The sequence below is a fragment of the Thunnus maccoyii genome, chromosome 23 (genome assembly GCF_910596095.1).
Source record: "Thunnus maccoyii chromosome 23, fThuMac1.1, whole genome shotgun sequence".
NCBI lineage: Eukaryota > Metazoa > Chordata > Actinopteri > Scombriformes > Scombridae > Thunnus > Thunnus maccoyii.
The window spans coordinates 10,277,713-10,299,744 of record NC_056555.1 but is presented as its reverse complement, the minus strand read 5'-3'; the positions used below and the strand labels follow the sequence as shown (position 1 = coordinate 10,299,744).

At 37.3% G+C, this 22,032-nt stretch overlaps 1 protein-coding gene across 13 annotated transcripts; it reads left to right on the top strand.

Moving 5' to 3' along the window:
* The first annotated feature begins 1,133 nt into the window (after positions 1 to 1,133).
* Positions 1,134 to 22,001, top strand: tnnt2e (troponin T2e, cardiac). 13 transcript variants are annotated; one of them, XM_042402881.1, is made up of 19 exons: positions 3,378 to 3,445; positions 4,372 to 4,456; positions 9,715 to 9,765; positions 9,871 to 9,878; positions 9,983 to 10,006; positions 11,901 to 11,924; positions 12,594 to 12,611; positions 12,911 to 12,925; positions 13,224 to 13,238; positions 13,379 to 13,393; positions 13,827 to 13,847; positions 14,361 to 14,382; positions 14,484 to 14,544; positions 14,867 to 14,983; positions 15,091 to 15,168; positions 16,359 to 16,472; positions 16,621 to 16,733; positions 16,879 to 16,969; positions 21,819 to 22,001. In XM_042402881.1, exons 3-19 carry the CDS (start codon positions 9,731 to 9,733, stop codon positions 21,999 to 22,001), a joined length of 954 nt encoding a protein of 317 aa, XP_042258815.1. In that variant the 5' UTR covers positions 3,378 to 3,445; positions 4,372 to 4,456; positions 9,715 to 9,730. The 13 variants fall into 13 exon arrangements, 12 of the variants coding, with proteins under 12 accessions (XP_042258809.1, XP_042258811.1, XP_042258805.1 ...); XM_042402875.1 differs by lacking the exons at positions 3,378 to 3,445; positions 4,372 to 4,456 and adding an exon at positions 1,134 to 1,194; XM_042402877.1 differs by lacking the exons at positions 3,378 to 3,445; positions 4,372 to 4,456 and adding an exon at positions 2,203 to 2,282.
* Positions 22,002 to 22,032: the final 31 nt, after the last annotated feature.

The window sequence follows — 22,032 nt, the reverse complement described above, 5'->3', positions numbered from 1 at the left end:
TAACAATGTTATGATGTTCAGTTATAATGTTGATATGTAATCTTAGTTTTGGTTCTACCATGCTAACATTTGCTAAATAGCATGAATCAGTACAGCTGTGGCTGATGGGAAGGTTGTTAGTTTTGCAGGTATTTGGTCATATACTAAGCTTGGAGTATTTGTCAAAATACATTTGTATCCTAGTGATGGTGCTGTAGGAAAAATTAGTGGCTCACCAAAGTCATTGGGATTCAACATCTGAATGTACAAAATATTGTGCCAATCCATGCCACTGCACAGCTAAAAGTGCCAAAAATTAACTGGTTTCAGCTTCCCCAATGTGTGGATTTGCTGCTTTTCTCAGTTTTATATCTGGTTTTGAAGTATTGGTTGAATGAAATTTATTTTTGAAATTGTGATTTATGCATTTTTCATATTTCCTGAGGTTTTAGACTAAAAGATTAAAAATAAACATATTCAACAGATTAATCGACAATAGAAATAATAGTCATAGCCCTAGTAGCGCTTAACATGAATCAAACTACTTGTCATGTTTGTAAATTTATTTGCTCTAAGCACAGGCTTTGTTGAACTGACACACATAGGATCCAGTCATTGTCATGTCCTCTGCTGCCTTTAAGTGCCATCAGGAATATTGTAATTATGAAAAATGCGAACTTGAATCGAGGTGTTTCTCACAGTCAAGTGGCCAAGATGTGATGTGTTTACAGTTCGACAAATGTTCATGGTAAAAGCTGTGCATGAAGTATTGATTTAAAAACAGTTACATGTCTTTTCTGCTTTTCACTTTGTTACTGTAGCACAAAGCAGCTCTGTACTGTTGTCATCTCTCAAAAGAAACAACAACCACAAAAAAACAACCTTACAAGGTTTGTTTTATCTCCATCCAAAAAGTACTTTGAAGGGGAACAAGTTGTGTGCCCAATTTCTAGCATGGAATGAGGTGGATTACGAGGAACGCTTGAAGGCAGCATTCCTCTCCAGGTATAACTCATCTTCTGCCTCCAACAATAGAACTGACAACACAAACCAGTCATAGAAAAGATATGTGGTCACATGATGGACAGGGCTGTATTAAGTGTGCTTTTTGGTGGTGGTGAGGGGGGGATGATTGAACTTGTGTCTGACTGGATCTGAAAGAATAAAACCAGAAGTTCTTTCTAATCCCATCTCCTCCTCAGGGATACACGGCAGGTAAGAGCTGAGCATGGTGACCTCTGAGTGCATGACAGCGAAAAGGTCAATAATTGAATCTGCATTTAAGTACTTTGCACTTTTTAAATTAATTTGAGTGTCTGTTTTGTTAAATCTTGGTCAATTTATCTAAAACTTGAGTGGGCTATGCTGAATTATATTGATAAAGCTCAGCATGATCTAACAAGAAGCTGTTTCTCATGCAAAGTCATGAATGCTGAATTAAATTGGCTCAGACGTTGCCTAAGTAGACTCTTAAAGATTTTATGACGGCTTTTCTTTGATGTATTCTGATCTGGGCAGTGCATATGCTGGTGAAGAAGGTGCTAAGCTCGCCCCTGAGACTGCCGTGTTGGTAGCATGCTTTGGGCTTTGACTTAATGCTGCCTAATGCCGAAACCAGCACCCGCAACATTCCTGCCACTGTCAGACTGCGTGTTATTCCACAGTTTAAGCCAGACTCGGACTGACCGCATGCATTAAAGCAAATACACGTTTAATACCCCAGCCATGACAGCCCTCATACACTGTGAATTCTTTCTGGGTTTCCAGTCAGTGCTTTTCTTCAACCAGATGGTATTTCTCCTCTGTCTCTCAACTTTCTCTTCATATTTTCTCTTCACTGGCCACATGTGAGTCGTTTGACGTCAACTGCTTAATCTGATGACACAAGTAACAACCACACCGGGACTCCAAGCACCACAGTGTGTGAACTAGAGCAGAGATGTAACAGAATTTAAACAGAAGCATGATTTTTGGGCAGTAACCGTATACAGGGAAGGTGTAAATATGGCATGCAGAGACTGAATGTGCAGCTGGCCCCTTTGAAATGACTCAGAAAGAAAGAATAGGAGGAGCAGGGAGGGTGAAGAGGGAAGTGAGAGAACCAGGGATGCGTATGAAATAAGTCCCTATTATTACCAACAAACTAGAATAAACTTGTTTTTTTTATGATGAGGAATATGTTTGAGAAGCAAACTCCTGAGAGGCATCGTTCGTTGTAAAAATGTTTCCCAACCAGCAGCTGACCAAACTGGCGCTGACAAAAATAGCCTGTCTGAATGTGGGTCCCAGCTTATTGATTTACTGTGAGTACAGTGAGGTGAGCCAAACCCATTGTCTGGAGGAGTAGCTCCACACCTGTTCAAAAGCATGCTCTATTATTCTTAAAAATAGACCCTCACTCTCCCCCACTGTTCACCCCTACTGACATCGGTTTTTATGATCTGTTGATTTATAAGCATATGGAAAATATGTGGTCCAAGGGATTGTTGTGCTGTCATACTCTGACATATAACTGATGTATACATATATTTACACTGCATATAAGGAACGTAATGACAGCCTTATTAAATCCATCTCTGTAACCTTGACCTTGAACCTAAACACCCCCAGTGGCTGAATGTACTGTAACACTTACATGACAAAAATCAAGTGTTACTCTAAAAAGATATTTAACTGTATTGTCTTGATTCAAGTGTTAGTTTCTAATATTAGGGGTATGGATAGTTTGACATTTTGGGAAATATGCCAAGAAGATTGATACCATTCTTATGTCTGTACGCTAAATATGAAGCTACACCCAGGACACAGTTAGCTTAGCTTAGCATAAAAACTGGAAGCAGGGGGAAAGAGCTAGCCTGGCTCTGTCCAAAGGTAACAACATCCACCTAAGAGCACAATAAATGAGTTATGTCTTGTTTGTTTAATCTGTGCGAAAACTGAAAGGTGAAAACAACAAGTTGTGGTTTTACTGGGGGGTTATGTACTATTTCTTGGCTGGGAGCAGTGATCTCATGGCCTGTGGTTTTAACTTGTTCATCAAACTCTAAGAAAGAAAGCAAACTAGTTTCCATAATATCAAACTAATCCTTTTTTTACATGGCCAAAGTAGAAGCAGCAGAGACTGAGATATCTTGACTTTTAGTCCCTAGTATGGACCCAAAGTAAGTTCCATAACACTGGATACTACATTTCCTATAATGCAATTTTAACTCCACATCCCAAGTTCATTACACTGGCTTACTAACTAAAACTAACAAACTGGTGATCCATTTTCAAATTCTGGTCTAAATTGTTTTCTGCTAGGATCTTTTTTTTTTTTTTTTTTTAATTCCTAAAAAAAGATTTTAATTTTTTATTTTTTGGCCATTCCTCTAAGTGTTTGTTGTTGTAATACTCATTCCGGCCACAAGAGCACCACTACCCCATGTTCTGAATAGGACTAAAAGCACTAAAAGTTTTCTTCCAGGTGAGTTTTAATTCTTCCATGCATTCTAAACACAAGGTTCATATATTGTGTGTTAGCAAGTTATGTACCTTTAGTGTCACGTCTTTGTTTTGGCTAGAAATGTAATTTAATTGGCACTAACCTGCTGTTAGCATTAGTTATGCTGACATTAGCCATTAATCTGCTAGCTAGCAAGTGAAAAATATATTATTCATGGCTAACCAACAGCTACAACCTAGGTTAAGTCGACTGAATAGCTAATGTTAGTTTACTGTAACGTTAGTCATGGTAACAGGGACACTCCACCCCTTATGAGTTAGATGTTTTACCAATAAAGAATTAAAAAAATACCTTATGAGTGGGACATCTGGATACTTGCTAAGGGAATAGGATAATTTTGTACATTCAGCTAGATTTTGGCAATTTAAATTAGTATGATTATTATTCATATTTATGATATAGAATTGGATGCTGTTTATTGAATATTGCAATTTTTGTGTGATGCTTATTCTTCAGTTGAACACTGACAGTTGAACCATTTGTACTTAGACAATTGGTTCTCAAACCATGTCAAGGACCCCCAAATTGATATGTAACAAGCCGTGGACCCCCATTTGATAAGATTTTGTCCCAGGGACCCCTATCTGAGGAGATAGTTGTTAGATATTATTAAATAGAGCATTCCAACTTTCTATACTGTAGGTGGGGAGATAACTGTGGAGAGAGTGAAACCTCTAATCAGAATAGTCATTCTTATACATTGTGCTAACTTCTAGTGAACAGAATATTAGTAAAATTGAACTACTCCCCATTTTTATGGGGACCCCCTGGGACCCCTTCTAGGACCCTTAGGGGGTCTCTGGACTCCACTTTGAGAACCAATGACTTAGACCAATCTGAATCACCCCTGAGGCCAGTCAGCTCATTTTGTTTGTTTAATATTCCAGATGGAAGTCCAACATTTGACTTGTGGGTCCAACAATTCCATCCTAGAGATGTAATCCACGTCGGTGAAGGAGGAGGCCATGTAAGGTTAATAAGCTTTGTTTATTTATTTAATGAACAAAATACTTAAGTAACAGCAACTATGACTCTGAATGATGCTGTCTTGTTTCACAGAGGGCAGAATGAGATCTCCATACTGTTGGGGAGAAATTCAAACCTGATCAGCTGTGCGTAAGTAAGGTGTTATAAAGTATGACCCAAGCTATTCAAGCATATTGGAGCAGTGAGCCAAACTTGATTTTGTTGGCAGATGAAAGTGCTCAGAGAGAAAATAAGAATGTGTTGTTAGTCTTACCTCATGAATACTTTTATGTGAAACACAGTAATGATTGTACCTTGTTGTGAACAGTTTAGTATAGGAAGTATTTTTTGAAAAGTGCCTGCCCTTTTCCAAACGGTATCCAAGGACGATTTCTCAGATGGTTTGGTGTAACAAATCATCTGGCACGTCAGGTTGGAAGAAAATTGTTCCTATATGAAACTGCTCACAACAAGGCATGTGGATTATCTTGAGTAATCGGGTCATGATTTCTGTAAAGAGACATTGCTTTTGAGTTTTTCAAATGTATTTCTTTGGTGCTTTGAGCGCCACAAACCGAGTGCCATTCAGCTCCATTGTATTGGAGTGACAGCAGTTATCTCTACGGCAGACATCTTTGCGGCAGATATCTCTAAAACTAGGCGAATCACACCGGAACTATCTGGATGGATAGATAGCACTCCGGGTAAGGTGGAAAATACATTTTTTTGAATTTTAGGTGAACTGCCCATTTAAGGTGAAATGAAAAGGCCTGAAAGATGGATCAAGTAAAGGACTATGGTTTATGATCAAATGATTGGTAAAGTGGTATTATAAAGCATACTTGCTTGATATTTTACTTACCATGGGTGCCATTGATTCTGGAGCAGTAAATGGATAATGTATTGGGATATCTTAATCTTCTCTAAAATCAATTATGAGGATTCATGGTAACCAGAGACCTTGTGGCAGAAACCACTGGGTGGTGCATGTGTAAAAGATCAAAGACATATCTTTGTAACAAAATTTACTTAGATACTGATGATAGGGGTCTTTCAAGTCTTCAGCTTACCATCTGGCTGGTTACCAATACGGAACTGACTTTTCATTAAACAAGTTTATTATACAATATCTTGTTTACAAGAGATTGCATGCAGTGAATTTAATCAGATAGTGTAAATGTCTGTTTATGTCCTCCAAAAATATAGGTACAACTCTCATATAATACTGAAAAGCTGGAAACTTGTTATGTCCTCATCTGATCAGGTTCAGGTACTTGGCCAACAACGGAACCTTCAGGTGTGCTTGGACCCTTGAGTTGTGCACACTATGTTTTTCCTATAGATTTTATCAACAGAAAGAATGATTCATTTAAATGAAATTACTCTACTCCAATTAGCAATAATCTTATATCATAAATCATGGCAAACAAAGGCAAGGGTCTAAAAGTAAAAAACGAAAGGGAAGGGGAAAATCCACTACTTAAAGTGAGAAGCATAATTATAATGTATTGAGAGAGTGAGCTAAAAGAGAGTGAGATGATTGGGTCTTTTGAATGCTCTGCACGTTGTACAATCATTACTGTGTTTCACATAAAAGTATTCATGAGGTAAGACTAACAACACATTCTTATTTTCTCTCTGAGCACTTTCATCTGCCAACAAAATCAAGTTTGGCTCACTGCTCCAATATGCTTGAATAGCTTGGGTCATACTTCATAACACCTTGCTTACGCACATCTGATCAGGTTTGAATTTCTCCCCAACAGTGTGTAGGTCTCATTCTGCCCTCTGTGAAACAAGACAGCATCATTCAGAGTCATTGTTGCTGTTACTTAAGTATTTTGTTCATTTAATAAATAAACAAAGCTTATTAACCTTACATGGCCTCCTCCTTCATCAATGTGGATTACACCTTTAGGATGGAATTGTTGGACCCACAAGTCAAACGTTGGACTCCCATCTGGAATATTAAACAAACAAAATGAGCTGACTGGCCTCAAGGGTGATTTAGATTGGTCTAGGGCTGTGTTCCAAATCACATACTAACATACTATTCATATATAAGTATGACGTCAAATTGAGTATGTAGTAGGCAGTACGTTAGTATATGATTTCAAACACACCCTTAGTCATTGGTTCTCAAAGTTGGGTCCGGGGAACCCCAGGGGTCCTTGAAGGGGTGCCAGGGGGTCCCCATAAAAATGAGGAGAAGTTAAATTTTACTAATATTCTGTTCACTGGAAGTTAGCACAATGTATAAGAATGACTATTCTGATCAGAAGTTTCACTCTTTCTACAGTCATCTCCCCACCTACAGTTATGGAATTCTCCACTAAATCATATCTAACAACTATCACTTCAGATAGGGGTCCCTGGGACAAAAATCTTATCAAATGGGGGTCCATGGCTTGTTACATATCAATTTGGGGATCCTTGACATGAAAAGATTTGAGAATCAACTGTCTAAGTACAAATGGTTCAACTGTCAGTGTTCAACTGAAGAACAATTAAGAGTGAGCATCACACAATAATTGCAATATTCAATAAACAGCATCCAATTCAATATCACAAATATGAATAATAACCATATTAATTTAAATTGCCAAAATCTAGCTATCATTAAATGTACAAAATTATCCTATTACCTTAGCAAGTGTCCAGATGTCCCACTCATAAGGCAGTTTTTAAAATCTTTATTGGTAAAACATCTCACTCATAAGGAGTGGAGTGTCCCTGTTACCATGACTAATGTTACAGTAAACTAACATTAGCTATGCAGTCAACTTAACCTAGGTTGTAGCTGTTGGTTAGCCATGAACAATATGTTTTTCACTTGCTAGCCAGCGGGCTAACAGCTAACATCAGTATCGCTAATGCTAACGGCAGATTAGTGCCGATTAAAATACATTTATAGCCAAAAGGAAGACATGACAGTAATGTTACATAACTTACTAATACACAATATATGTATCTTGTGTCTCGCGTGCATGAAAAAATTAAAACTCACCTGGAAGAAAACATAAATGCTTTTAGTCCTATTCGGTAGTGGTGGGCTTCAGCCTCTTGTGGCCAAAATGAGTATTACAACACTAAACACTTAGAAAAATGATACTGGCCAAAAAAAAAAAAAAAAAAAAAAAAAACACCTGACAAGACTTTTTTTTCACCTGTTTTCACAGATGACAAAAAAAGTAACTTTGAAAAACGATCCTGGCAAAACAATTTTTCTTCACCTGGCAAAACTTTTTTGCCCCCCCTTTTTCACAGATGAAAAAAAAATCAAGGACTTTAGACTGTTAATAAGTCAGACACAGGATAGAAAACAATTTAGGTCAGACCAGATTTTTTTTTTCTCATTTGCCACACAGGTCTTCCATACATAAGTGTTAAATAAAGTTTAAAAAAAAAAGAAAGGCCTATTATACAACTGTATTCAGATGTTGGGTAGTACTTCTTTTGCCAAGTAAACTGATTATCATGTTCTAAATTGGTGAAATGCCTTTTCATTGAATCAAGTAATCATGCTGACAGCTGAAATAAATCGCAAAGCATTGCTGAAAATGCAGAAATCTGCAGCAATTTTTTAAAAATCTTGTAGCGTCACATACAGGGGAAATTGTATCAAAAGCTACAGACTTGTTCAGCATCACCATCTGTACAACTTTTCTGAATTTGGTTACTATGGAATAATTTTACATTTAAGAGAGATGGCAGTTAAGTAATATGGTAATGTTTCACTAATGGCCACAGCGCCCCCTGTGGGTAGAACTATATCAACATTTGTGCAGTGTAGCTTTACGTACAACATTCGCATATTTGGTTGCAATTGAATTTAGCATTGAAGAGTTATGGCCCGTTAAGTGCATCAAGCCAAGCCTTCAAAATTTTGATAACCAATTACAGACAAACGGTAAGCTATACCCAAAAGTGAACTTATAAGTTTTATTTGGGGTCATCTAAATATGGTATGTACCAAGTTTGGTGAAGATTAGATGAAATATGTGCCAACAAAACAAAAAAATGTGTTTACCAAAAAATCCAAAATGGTGAAAATTTTTTCTATGCACAAATGGGCGTGGCCTATATCAGTCAAATCAGCATCATTCAAGGAATACACAGTGCAAATATTGTTTTTCTACACCTCACAGTTCATGATTTATTAGCCAAAATGTAAAACGTGATAACCAACCACATAGTGGCACTATTGGTACCATATTTTAATATATTGAGTATTTCCACATGGGACACCTGTCCATGAAGTATGAATACTTCTGCACTTTTTATTTTTGAGATATCAACTTTCAAACATTCCTCCCATAGACTTTCCATTATAAATTTTAATACTTTAAAAAATTCTATTCAATCACTGTAATATGCCAGAAAGAAGACAAGTCGTAGTATAAATGTTCTTAACAAGCTTAACATTTTGATATTTGAATGGTTTCTGTAGCTTAAAGTTTTCAGAAGTAGTTTGCGATCGGAAAACGTATGGAGGAATAATAAATAAAGCTTTGAAGAACAATACTGTGAATGCTTGTCAGCATTCACACTAATAACACGATTTGCATAATTATCAGACTAAATCACACTTATTATGATGGACATTTCTTACAGAGTAGCACTTTAAAGCCTTTTGAGCACCTGGAAAATTGTTTACAAGTGTACATATTCAAGCCAATATGAAACGCGTAACTTCAGATGCATCAGTGCGTCCCTGAAGAACTAATGCAGCCCTGGAACTTTCAGCGCTGTTCAGACTCCAGTCAGCTGCCTGTAGCCTTGATCAGTGCCAAGAGGAAATGGCTGAGGATTAGGCCTGGAGCTGTTCAAAGCCCTGGGCCTCTGCTAGCAGTGCCCATGGTGGAATCATTTCAAATTCTACAATTGCTCCAATCTCACAGTATGCAGCCAACTTTTTTTGGTTGTTTTTTAAGGTTTTGGTTTAGTTGTTTGCACAAATGATAAAAGCACTGACTCGAGAAGAAAAGAAGAGAGATACAATCCATCTGTCCGAGAGAAACAAATCTCAAGGGCTCGTGGAAACATTACAGTCGATAAGATACAGAGGAAAATATCACAAAGACAAACAGCAATACGAATCAAAGCAGGAAAAAACATTAAATATACAAATAGAAGTTGAGAGTCATGTCATGGTTGTGTGTGTGTGTGTCAGTTCTGCATGAAAAACAAGGAAATTCATTAAAAAATGTCTCCTGTGTGGTGAATTGAAGTATTTTGATGCATTGTCTGTTTTCTTCTCTCAGGTTATTGCAATCCAAGATGTCTGAAGAAGAAGAAGTCGTTGAGGAGATGCAGTAAGTACCTTCACAACATTTTCGAAGCATTTCTAGTATTTTAAGAGAAATCCAGCTGATTTAGACTGATCACTTCTATCTTTTCCTGTGTTCCTATCTCCTCAGGGAGGAAGGTAAGTAGAGACTTTGAAAGCATTCATTCACTGTCTTTGGAAAGCAAAATGTCACTTTCATGCCTTCATTGCTAGACTTAGCTGACCTGATTATGTCTGCTCAGAGGTAGAAACCCAGCAAGAGGAAGGTAAAGGCTTCTGCATGGCTTCACATGTATTGCCTTGTTTCCGGTGTGTCTGCTGCCGTTACAGTGTCTGCTGCAAGTGATGAAAGCCATAGCAAGATGAGTGTGTTTTCTTTTTCAATGTTAACTCTTCATTTGTCAACACTAATCTGTCGGCTCATGTATAACTGTCACTTTTTTGTCAGAATTATCTCCATCCTATTTTTAGTACTGCAGTGTTTGGTTAATACATGTATATTTTTCAGTGTTCTCACAAATTTGACTTAAATGGTTCTGAGTAAAAGACTATGTGTTGCATTTAGTATTCCAGTGCATGCTATCACAGTATTTGGTCAAACAAGCATTATGATATTTGCAGTAAAAACTATAAAAACCTATTATGACTATGAGCAGTGTATCGGTACAATTTTGAGTTTTCATTTTTGTGACTATTTCCATTTTATATTGCTTTTACTTCACTGTATTTCAGAGGGAAATACTTCTCTTTTTCTCCATGACCTGTATTCGACTGCCACAAATAAGATAAGAAGATTAATACAACAATATGTCGCTGGAGCCAGCAACCAGTTAGCATAGCTTAACACACAACCATTTTCGTAAAACCTGTGGTTTGTTTTTACACAAAAGCAGTGTCTAGTTGTCACAATTCAGGTGAGTTGTTAGCAATAGCCTACAACCAGAAAGCAATTTCCCCCTCTAACCCTCTCACATGGCTTCAATTAAATAATGTTCAACGCCCGAAGCAGTTAAAATTATCCAATATTTCACAAAAAAACAAACAATAAATATCGAATAACAAAACGTGTTTTCCTACCACATTAATCATCTCTTAACCTCTGAGATTTATCTTGTGACCCTCTGGAAGGTCTGACCCCTAGGTTGGAAACCACTGGCGCAAAATAACTGAGCCAGCTACACCTCAACCTCAACCAGCTATACCAGTAAAATGCAATGGTCCATTTTAAGGGAGTTTTAAGAGGGTTAATATGGACCAAAACCCATGAAACTCTCCCCTGAATTTTCATGAGAAAATTATGGCATTATAAAGTATAAATTAAAAGGTGGTTTCTACCACTAAAAACTCCTTAAACTGTGCAAATAATCCATAAAAATACCTTTTTATCAATTAATCCATTAAAGCATTAATAAATACCTTAATTCTATCATTATTAATGGGTAAATTATGGTATTTTAAGGTTGAAAATGAGGGGATTCAGCGTCGTATACAACAATATATCCATCACAGGAGTCATTTTTTTCTGCAGAGGAAGTACTTTAACCTACAAAACAGAACTTTTACTTGCAAGAGTATTTTTACTAACTAAAATGAGTCAAAGTAAACAGAAAACAATGTCTACGAAGATTCTCAGTCATCCAGGTCATGGTTATCAAAGGAGAGTTGAATTGAGGGCAACTGGACCCTCGATTCAACTTTCCTTGGATAAAGAGAAAACATGATTGAATTTTTCTTTTGTTGAGATTTTCCTTTGATATCGGACTTGTTCCAAGCAGCTCACAGGCTCAGTTAGTGATCATTCTCTGTTTTTTAGCTTTGTTCAGAATGAATGTCAGACAGCAGCACTGGTTTCGGTGCCTCCTGAGAGACAATATCATAGTGTTCAGAGTTTGACCAAATCCCAGCCTCAAGCTGTTGGCCCAAGTCTCATTGATCCACTAATCCATAGTTTGCTCACTCAGTCGTGGAGACAGTGAAGGAAGGTTTTATGACTTGTTTTTGTCTCTAAATAACACTTTTTTTTTTCTTTTTCTTTTTTTTTTTACTTTTGTAGCATATTATAGTAGAGCATTGTGTGTTTGTAGTGCTTCTTTTGTATTATCTTCAGTTGAAAATGAGCAGAATTTGGCTTCATTAATCCCTGTTGTTCTTTTTATCTAGAGGAGGCTGCACCTGAAGTAGAAGGTAATAATCTTTTTTAAACATTTTTCATAATTTCTTATACAATAAAATAATATTCATAAAAGGATAACATTGAATTAAAGATATATGGGTAGGTTTGCTCACAGCATAGCCTGTGCCATTTTAAACATTACACACATACTCATGCATTAAACTACATTTTCATGACTTTAGATCGTAAAAACTCTTTTCACATAGAGCCTCCACTTGCACACTACAGTAAAATGGGATTGTCTTCTCAATCACTTCTCATTCACATCAGCACTATTCATTTACTTATAAAAATATAAGCTTTTCATGTTTAGTATTCACTAAACGTTGCTGTTTGGCTGCAGATGAGCCTCCTGCTGAGTTAATATTTGATGAATCTCACTCCAAAATGAGATGTCTGCTTTGTGAAAATTGTGACATTTACTCAGATTAAAGTGCTGTTTTCATGAAGACTCAGTACAGAGTATTGTTGAAATTTTTGCTGTTTTACTGTCAGAATATTTGCATTTCAGAGATTTTACACATCTGAAACCTTCAACACCTCATTCATGACTGCAAAAAAGTTATCATCATATAAAATGTTATCCAGGGCCTTTATATCATAAACATGTTGCTGAATTGTTTTTTCTAATGAGTATGAGACATATCTAATCAAATTTTCTTGCTTTTACCCCACCTCAGAACCTCCTCCAGCAGAAGGTATGGACATTTGTAATATAATGCATATAATAACCATCATCCAATTGCTGAAGTGTTAGCTGCTGCAACAAAAATGCTATCTACATTAAGCATAAAAAGCATCACATTACTTTAAAATTTGACATCTTCCATATGGCACATGCTTTTTTTTCTTGATCTGCAGCATGTTTAAGCTAAAGCCATTCTTTCAGGTGACATTAACATTGTAAGTTGTCCCAGAGCAACATTTACTGATGAGCTTTTCTCTATTTTCTTGCATTGACCACAACTAACTGCCTGTTCGCATTACTTTCACAAAGAGCCAGCAGAAGAAGGTAACGCAATCTCTGTTCAAACTTTTCCATTGTGACATTTATTCAGATTAAATTACTGTTTTCACAAAGCCTCAGTACAGAGCATTGTTGAGATTTTTGGTGTTTCACCATCAACATATTTGCATTTCAGAGATTTTACACATCTGAAATCTTCAACACCTCATTCATGACTGCAAAAAAGTTATCATCATAAAATATTATCCAGTGACTTTATATTATAAAACATGTTGTTGAATTGTATTTTCTGATGACTATGAGACATATCAAATTATATTTTCTTGCTTTTACACCACCTCAGAACCTCCAGCAGAAGGTAATGACATTTTTAAGTTTTTAAAAAAGTTTTTTAAAAGGTTTTTTAAAAGTTGTCCCAGAGCAACATTTACTGATGAGCTTTTCTCCATTTCTTGCATTGATCACAACTAACTGCCTGCTCGCATTACTTTCACAAAGAGCCAGCACATGAAGGTAATGTAGTCTCTGTTCAAACTTTTCCACTGCATCACTCTGGTTTGTGCATCCCAGCATATTTTACAGTCATTAGTTGGGGAAAGAAGAATAAGCAGTTTTGATTTCTTCAGGTCCCCGTTACTGATGATTTCATATGTAGTACTGCTGTCTTCCTATTTGATTTCTCACTCATACCTTATTTATTCCAATAATCAGTGTCACACTTTTATAAAAGCTAACCAGATTTTGTGATGTGAACTAGAATAAATACACCATAAACCAATATGACATGCATATAGAGACTCTTAAAAGTTTAAATTTTCCAGTACGAATTCTGAAGAGGAAATATATTTCATATTTTATAAAGTAGATATCAGCCCTGAATAATAAGATAAATACATTTCTGTTCTATCTGCTGATGCACTAACATGTTTTCTGTGCTTTGCCGCAGAGATTCCACACGTAGATGAAGGTAGAGTATCTCCTTAATAAAGACATTATTTTGTGATCGTTGCTGTAGTTTCACATAAATGTCTGTTGTCTGCAGCGGTTCAGTTGGATAACCACTGCAAACCTCAGCTTGCTCTATCAGCTGTGGAGTGCTGTCCAGCACATGCTCACAGACACTCTCCGCCTGCCAAAATAAATATTGTATTTCAAAAACAGATCTTAAGAGACCATGAAAATAAAAAACCAAACGCTTTTCACACTGAGTGTCCTGGATTTCAGCATGCTGTCACACATGCTGTTCATTTTATGAGGACTGTATTGGACATCATGCATGAAATGATAATCTTTTTTTAAAACAAATAAATTGACTTAGTATGTAAAGAATTCAGCAATATTATTTGTTCCACTAATTATTCGCTTATATAGAATCTGTCAGTGTGTGGTGTGTGTGTCTGTCTTCTACTGCTCTATTAGTGTGAGGTTGAGTCAATTCACTGAATTTAACTGTGGTTATCTGCCCTTTTTGTTATGACAGATGACTCTAAACCCAAACCAAAGTAAGTCTTTTGTCATTTTGGTTTTAATCAGTCCACATCATCCAACTGGTGATAAGCTGGTCATGTTCTTATTCTAACCAGGAAATGTTATTGTATTGTAGGACATTTGCTCCACCTATGTCTGTGCCAAAGATACCTGAGGGAGAAAAAGTCGACTTTGATGTGAGTAATATAGTTTTAAGCAACACAAAGACACTCACATACACTTATGAACTTGAATGAGTTTGTCTGTGGAGGTGTGATGAGCAGATGCTTGTATAATTTACTGTATACTTGGTGTGTATCTGCTGATTTCTCTGTATGTGTAAATGTTTGTGATCTTTTATGTCAAAACATCTGCTGCAGTAGTTCAGAGTTGGGACTTTGGTTAGGCCTCAGGTTTAGTAAGCCTAAAACAAAGTCTTGATAGGGTTTTGGGAATGCATGTCATCAATGGCGATCCTCAGAGGTATGTCAATACAAACATATCTGCATGTGACTGCAGGACATCCACAGGAAGCGTCAGGAAAAGGATCTGGCTGAGCTGCAGTCCCTGATCGAGGCCCACTTCATTCAGAGGAAGAAGGACGAGGAGGAGCTCATCGCTCTCGTTAACAGGATCGTAAGTCTCCCAGGAAAGCACGCCAGACCACTGGAGTGATGCACTACCCAGCAAACAATTACACTGTGTGTGTGTGTGTGTGTGTGTGTGTGGGCACGGATGTGCAGGAAAAGCGTCGTGCTGAGAGGGCTGAACAGCAGAGGATCCGTACTGAGCAGGAAAAGGAGAGGCAGGCTCGTCTCGCTGTGAGTTCCTTCTGATCTCAGTCTTATCCTTTTCAGGACATGACTCAATCTAAAAAGAGAGTCCAGTACCTGATAACTGACACCCCAGTAGTTTCACCTAGCTTCCAAATTGCAGTTAGGGTGTCAGACATGTGTGTATACTGGTGGGGAATCTTCTCTGGCTGCAGGATGTGACAGATATAAGCTAAACAGCAGTACATGAACACTATAAAACATCAAATAAAGGTCAATCTTTTAAAAGAGTGTATTTTACTGACGTCACATTATGAAATTTCCAGGTACATCTGTAGCTTTAACCTCTGTTCAAATGGAATAGATTTGGATCAACATGGATCAAGTCTTTGCCTTTGATAGACTCAAGTATATTAACTATTATTCAGTATATGTGGGTAGACTGTGGGTAAAAATACTGTAACTATTAAATGGAGTATTTTTGCTTACTTTAAAGGAGCTATAAACAATATTTTTTATAAATGGATCAAATAACAATGTGTAATGTAGAAGAGGTCACTCATAGTGACGAACCCACAAAGAATTATCAACCTACTCTGCAGTTCTGCTCAACTCTATTGACCTTATTGGCATTTTTCAGCTCATTGTTTTGGTTTTTTCTGGCCCACAACCTTCATTTTGGTTCACTCTCACTGCTCTCATGACATAGTTTTCAGCCAAAGCAGACCCATGTTTCACTTCCTGCCCAGCACCAAACAGCTAACAGACAAAGCTAGCTATTAGCTGGTGATCATACTCGATCATTTAGCCGCTAAAAAGACAGATATTTCCCTCAGGAGTACATGAATACCAAAAACAGAGCTAAAAGGAGAGTGACTTACATTCGCAAGGTGGCCAGAAACACAACTTCAAATGAATTTTATACTTTAGATGCTTGATGTCTAAATAGGAAACGGTATGCTAACAAGTTCACTATAGCTTAAAATTGTTCACAGTGTTGTTTCGTTGCCTCCAAGTAGCCAAAAATCAGTTATTGAAGGTTTAACTTGAAATTTACATAAAACCCATTTTACTTTTTTTTTTTTACATGGCAAACAAACAATATTTTGTTCCTGAAAATGCTTTTCTGGCAGTAGTTAGCTTTTTCCTTCAGTATGGACTGTGTAGTCGGACAGAGACGATAGACAGGTATTGTGTTTCTTCTCTCCTGTGACCATGTTGTACAATCTGTACCTCAGGAAGAAAAGGAGAGGAAGGAGCAAGAGGAAGCACGTAGGAAGCAGGATGAGGATGCCAAGAAGAAGAAGGCCCTAACAAACAGGACTCAGCAGTATGGTGGCGTCCAACAGAGGGTCAGTCATCTCACACACACACAGACACACACACACACACACACACACACACACAAACATACACAATAAAAACCGGTTGATTGCTTTGTGCTGATTTACAAATTTTCTGCCATCACACAACATATTCTTTCTTTTTTCTCATATACAGCAAGATGGCAAAAAGGGAGCAAAGAAGCAGACAGAGAGAGAGAAGAAGAGGAAGATCCTGGCGGACAGGAGGAAGCCTCTCCAAGTTGACCATCTCAGTGAGGACAAACTGAAGTAAGGAAGGACTCAGAAGTAGTCATTTTTTCGCATTTCTCCACATTTCCAATCTGATGCAAGTAGTTTGTGCAATTAAACTCTACATTTCAGTATGGCCTTTTAATTTTCTGTTACAAAAATCCTTCTGGTTTTTGCTCAAAAGGGAGAAGGCCAATGAGCTGTGGCAGTGGCTGCTGACACTGGAGGCTGAGAAGTTTGACCTTGGCGAGAGACTGAAAAGACAGAAATATGATGTAAGTGCTTTGCTCCAGGGTGTTCATGTGCCTACTGCTCCGTGAAATGACATTACAAAATGAAAACCTTTTTCCTCCACATTTTTTTAAAGTGCACTTGTGGAAAAACACACTTTTACAACAACAATGCCAGTGTGGAATTTAACATCAGTTTGGTTTAATTAAGTTGGGAAACTTTTCGACATTTTGGGAAAATGCTTATTTACTTCTTTGCTGAGAGTTGGATGAGAAGATCAATACCAATTTAATGTTTGGTAACTATTAAGCTACAGTGAGCTTAGCCAATATCCAGGCTTTAACTTAGCATAAAGACTGAAAACAGTGGGAAACAGCTAGCCTGGCTCTGTCCAGTGCAATATAACATGTTATTAGTCATTATTAGAGAGCTTTAGAGGTGCTGGTAGGCAGATTTTGTTAACCTTGACAGAGTCAAGCTAGGTGTTTCCCCCACTTCCAGTCTTTATGCTAAGCTAAGCTAACAGAATTCAGGCTGTAGCATCATTTTTAAAGGACAGGTTCACTATTTTTCAAGTCTGTCTTAAAACATCTCAGGTACCCAAATGAACACTGAAATAGGTTTTTCTTGCCATAATGATGTCTCCTGTTCATACTGACCATTAGAAGATCCCTTCATAATGCACTTACAATGTAAGTGATAGGGGCCAAAATCCACAGTGTATGAAGTTTCCGTCCAAATTAATCAAATCAAGTAGATATCTTTCAATGTTACAGTCTTTTTAGAGCCAAAGTTCTTCCTTTTGTTACTATACTGTCACCGCAGCTCAACAGGGAAACACTGTCTGAGGAAACCAAAAGAGGGAATTTGATGCTAAAAAGACTGTAAATGTGGTAGATATCCACTTGATATGACTAACTCAGACTGCTGAAGCCTCACATAAGCTTCAGATCAACTTTTAAATGCATTTTTAAATAGAATTACTGTGTGGTTACACTGTGGATTTTGTCCCCTGTCACTTACATTGAAAGCACATTTGAAGGGGATCTTTTAATAGCCAGTATGAACAGGAGGAATGATTACAGCGAGGAAAACCTCTTTCACTGTTCATATGGGCTGTTGTTTTAAGACACTGTTGTTTTAAGACAGACTTAAAAAAATTGTGAACCTGTCCTTTCACAGTGTTAGCTGAGAGTTGTATCAAGAACACAAATAAGCACATTTCCCAAAATGTCAAAGTATTTTTTAGGCTTTTGCTCACAAAATAGGGTAATTTTAAGATGTAATATTTGTGTAATTTAAATATGATTAAATAAAAATGATATCATCATGCCTAAAGCATCAAATTAGCTACAATATATTTACAACGTAACCTGATTTTGTACTAATATCAATCTTAATTAGGGGGTAAAATGATAATTAACACTGAAAATTGATGGAATACAGCCTACAGCCCTAAAAAGCCACAGAATAAGAAAGCTGAAATGGTATGTACCGTATTTGCAAGTGCCGGGCTGTCTTGACTCCTGAGGGCTCCTATCTAAAATGAATGTGGCTTGACTTTCAGATCAATGTACTCCAGACCCGAATCAATGAGCAGCAGAAGTTGTGAGTAACTGTTAATGAGGAGTGTGGGCCGCTTGGTTGTTGTGTAGTTTTGCTGCCTGTGTGTTGAAGGGTCACAAACTGAGACTGCGGCAGTACGAACAAAGCCGGGCGACTGCTGAGTGATTCAAACAGCAGGTGAAACTGGTGGTATGTGTTGATGAAGAAGCCAGCAGGAGCTGGCATGTGGTTGTGTTTAATCCAGGAATTCAAGAGAAGTCCCAAGAGTCAGGTATTACTGTATGTTCCTAGATTTAGTCAGTATGGTGTCCCACTTAAAAGAAACGAGAAATTTTTGACATTAAAGGAACAGTTCCACAGGTAGGGATATATATATATATACGCTTATTCACTTTTTGGTGAGAGTCAGATGAAAAGATCAATACCACTCTTTTATGATTAAGTGGGGTCAATCTTCTTGTCTAACTTTCTAACTAAGAAAATAACAAGGGATCCTTTTATGTGTCTGCAAGTGTTGGTTATTTACACTAAGTCCACAAAAGTCTTCATGAAAAAGCTCACAATAATCTGCAAATTGTCTCCAGTACATAACTTAAGTTGTGTGTTGTCACTTTCTCTCCAATGTTTGACAGCCATATATTGATCTGAAGTCACATTTTGCTGTCAGGGCAGTATCTTATCCTTCATTTCTGGGTTTAAGCGACAGTTTTGACAGCTTATGATGCAAGTGCAACTTAACTTGCATGATAAACATTTCTGAGATTCTGCAGCTTCCCCTTTAGGATTCAGTTATGTGGTCAGGTGAGTCAAGAGGATGAGAGGTGAGTCCCCATCTGCAGGTGAAATTCCTCATCACAGATGAAAGCATCCTTGGGCCATCCTTCCCTGCTGAGCTCCTCTTTAGGGCCACAAGCTCTGTTCTTTGGCTCTGCTGGTGTCCATGTCTGTCTGTTGTTGTTCCTGTGCTTAGCCAGTCCTCCATGTTTGTCACCCCTCACAGATCAATCAGCTCCTGGCTCGCGTTCAGGACCACCAGGGGTAAGTCGCCATCTTTGATCCAAACCTTAGATTTTTTCAGGAAATCTCAGGTGTGGCTCAAATCAGTAGTTTTTTTTTCTAAAGCCATTAAACTGGCTTTAGTAGGGAAATGACATTTAATGGTCATTTTCCTCCTCTTTTAAAGAGCCTCGGGAAAATTTTCATTCAGATCATACATTACTGACAAACCTCAAGTGCAAAATCTGTTTTTTAAAATTAATTTGGTATTTGACATAAAGCTGACACACTTTCTTCATTATATTCAATGTGTTACATTATCTCTTGTACCCCAAGGCCTTTTAAGTCACATCATCCCTCTTCATATAATATGGGAACATGTGATGCATTCTTTACTGACTGAGTTGTGAGCATAGATTAACATAGGCACAAAAATGACATGGCGATCTGGGCTCGGTTTGCAGCACAGATCGCACCTTCCTATGGCTGTAAACAAGTAAAAAAACATATGCATTGTGATTTTTACGTGTTTCATACAGCCATGGAGAAGATCAACTCAGTAGCAAATAGTCTGTTTTGTTCTTTTTTCTTTCAAGTTTTAAGGCATGCATATGACCTCCTACAGGTTTCATACCCTACTTAATATAGTTTATTCTCTTTTAACCGATGCAGCCGGTCTTTCTCCATTCATCTATTACTCAACATCCATCTTAACATCTTCATCGCAGCAGTCTGAAAACATTGTGGTCCTGATCCACAGCTATACTTGAGCTTTGAAGTTGGTAAAATAGAGAAGCTGTGTGGTGGTTAGAGCAAACATCCCAAAACCAGACAGTCAAAGACTGAATCCCCACATCAGCCATGTGTCCTGTTGAGATATCTTTGAGCGCAACAAGCTACAAATGCTCGTTTCTTTGTTGAAACTCTTCTTCGTAACAGTATCAGTTACAAATTTTGAAATGTAAACTGATCGGTGCCGCCATTCTCGGAATTGAATCTCTTGGAGAGTAAGTTTAAGGCAGAAAGCGAGATGTCTGTTGACTGTTGAATCAGCTGGTAAGTGTTTACTTTTCAAGTCAAATCTCTGGTAGATTAAACTGTGGGTGGATCAGGTCTTTATGGGCAAAGATGCAAAAAGAGAACAAAGGCAGCGTATCAAAGGTAAGACTACTGCTGAGAGAACATAATCATCATTTCCCAGACATTTACCATCTGTGTCCTGTGTGACTTTGTGTGCTCTGCACTCATCTAATAGCATGATGCTTTGGTGTTTGCCCTTTTATCTCTTTCTATCTATTCCTCCATTCAAGTTCACTCTCTTCAATATCTACTCTCATTTTCTTAATGGAAACTACAGCACATGGGGCATTAAAGAAATGTTGCACTTCAGCCCCCATGCAGACATGAATATGTACTGTATGTCATACACTCCAAGGGCTGGGTAATACTTCTCTGGTACTGACTGAAATGTATCCAGAGCATCAAGTATTGAAAAATGTGTGTAAATGTACTGTAAACTGACATAGAGTATTTGTTTGGATTTGTAATCTTGTTTACTTATTTACTTCTTATTCAAAATTTTCTCAAATTGAGACTGTTTTATTTAGGCAAAGTTCTCGTACAGCACCTTTTTGAGGTGGACTTTTTGGAGGACTAAAAAAGATTTTCTATAAAACAAAGGAAACAAAAGTAAGGTATCAAATAACCATTCAAAATTAATTAAATAAGACAATATGAAATAAATAATATGATACTTAATTACAAAATATGGACTATGATGATGAAATTGCTAAATAATCCAATACATTTTTAAAACTCAGCTCATTATTATGAAATATTTCACCCAGCCTCTTTTCACAATGAGGTCATTTTATTTAATTCCAGCGCTCTTTATTTAAAAATGCCGCCATTCATCACATCAATCAATAATAAAAAAAAAAATGGGCAGAGCCTGTTATGTGATTGTCTGTTGCTTTGGTCTAAATGAGTGGTCAGCTAATCACATAAAGAGGAAGGATAATTAATTAGCTCAGTTTTAAAAATGTATTGGAGTATTTCACATTTTACTGTTATTTATATGTTGTGTTTTTATTTTTAATATTATTATCTATTTTATAATATCTTAATTACACTTATTCCACTTTGGGCCTCCATACCGCATCACCACTGGGATCCAAAATGTCAAATGACACTCAGCCTTATATATACACACGCTATGATTGTTAGGAAGCACACTTGAGCAAACAAATGAAATTATAAAGATGGACTTAATAAATATGCATTTATGCACACATGCACTCAACTGTTAAATTTTTTTCTGTGACTCAACAGTGCCAAAGGAAGAGGCAAGGCCAAGGGCAGGGTGAGATAGACAGGCGTATCAGCGAGAGCTCTTCGTGGAGGCGTCTGAAAACGAGCAGCAGTGTTGAATTTGATGACATAAACATACACTTAAAGGTTGTACACATAACCAATAAAGAGACTTGTGCTTTTGAGACAATATTTGTGTTTTGATATTTTGTCTTTACTTCCCAGCAATCCCCAC

Bases quoted from the DNA above. Each gene is read 5' to 3' on its own strand.
- tnnt2e (XM_042402870.1), top strand. From the start codon at position 9,689: ATGCATTGTCTGTTTTCTTCTCTCAGGTTATTGCAATCCAAGATGTCT. The intron at 13,848-14,360 runs GTAGAGTATCTC...TTGTTATGACAG, and splicing joins GATTCCACACGTAGATGAAG to ATGACTCTAAACCCAAACCA. The intron at 14,984-15,090 runs GTAAGTCTCCCA...ACGGATGTGCAG, and splicing joins TCGCTCTCGTTAACAGGATC to GAAAAGCGTCGTGCTGAGAG.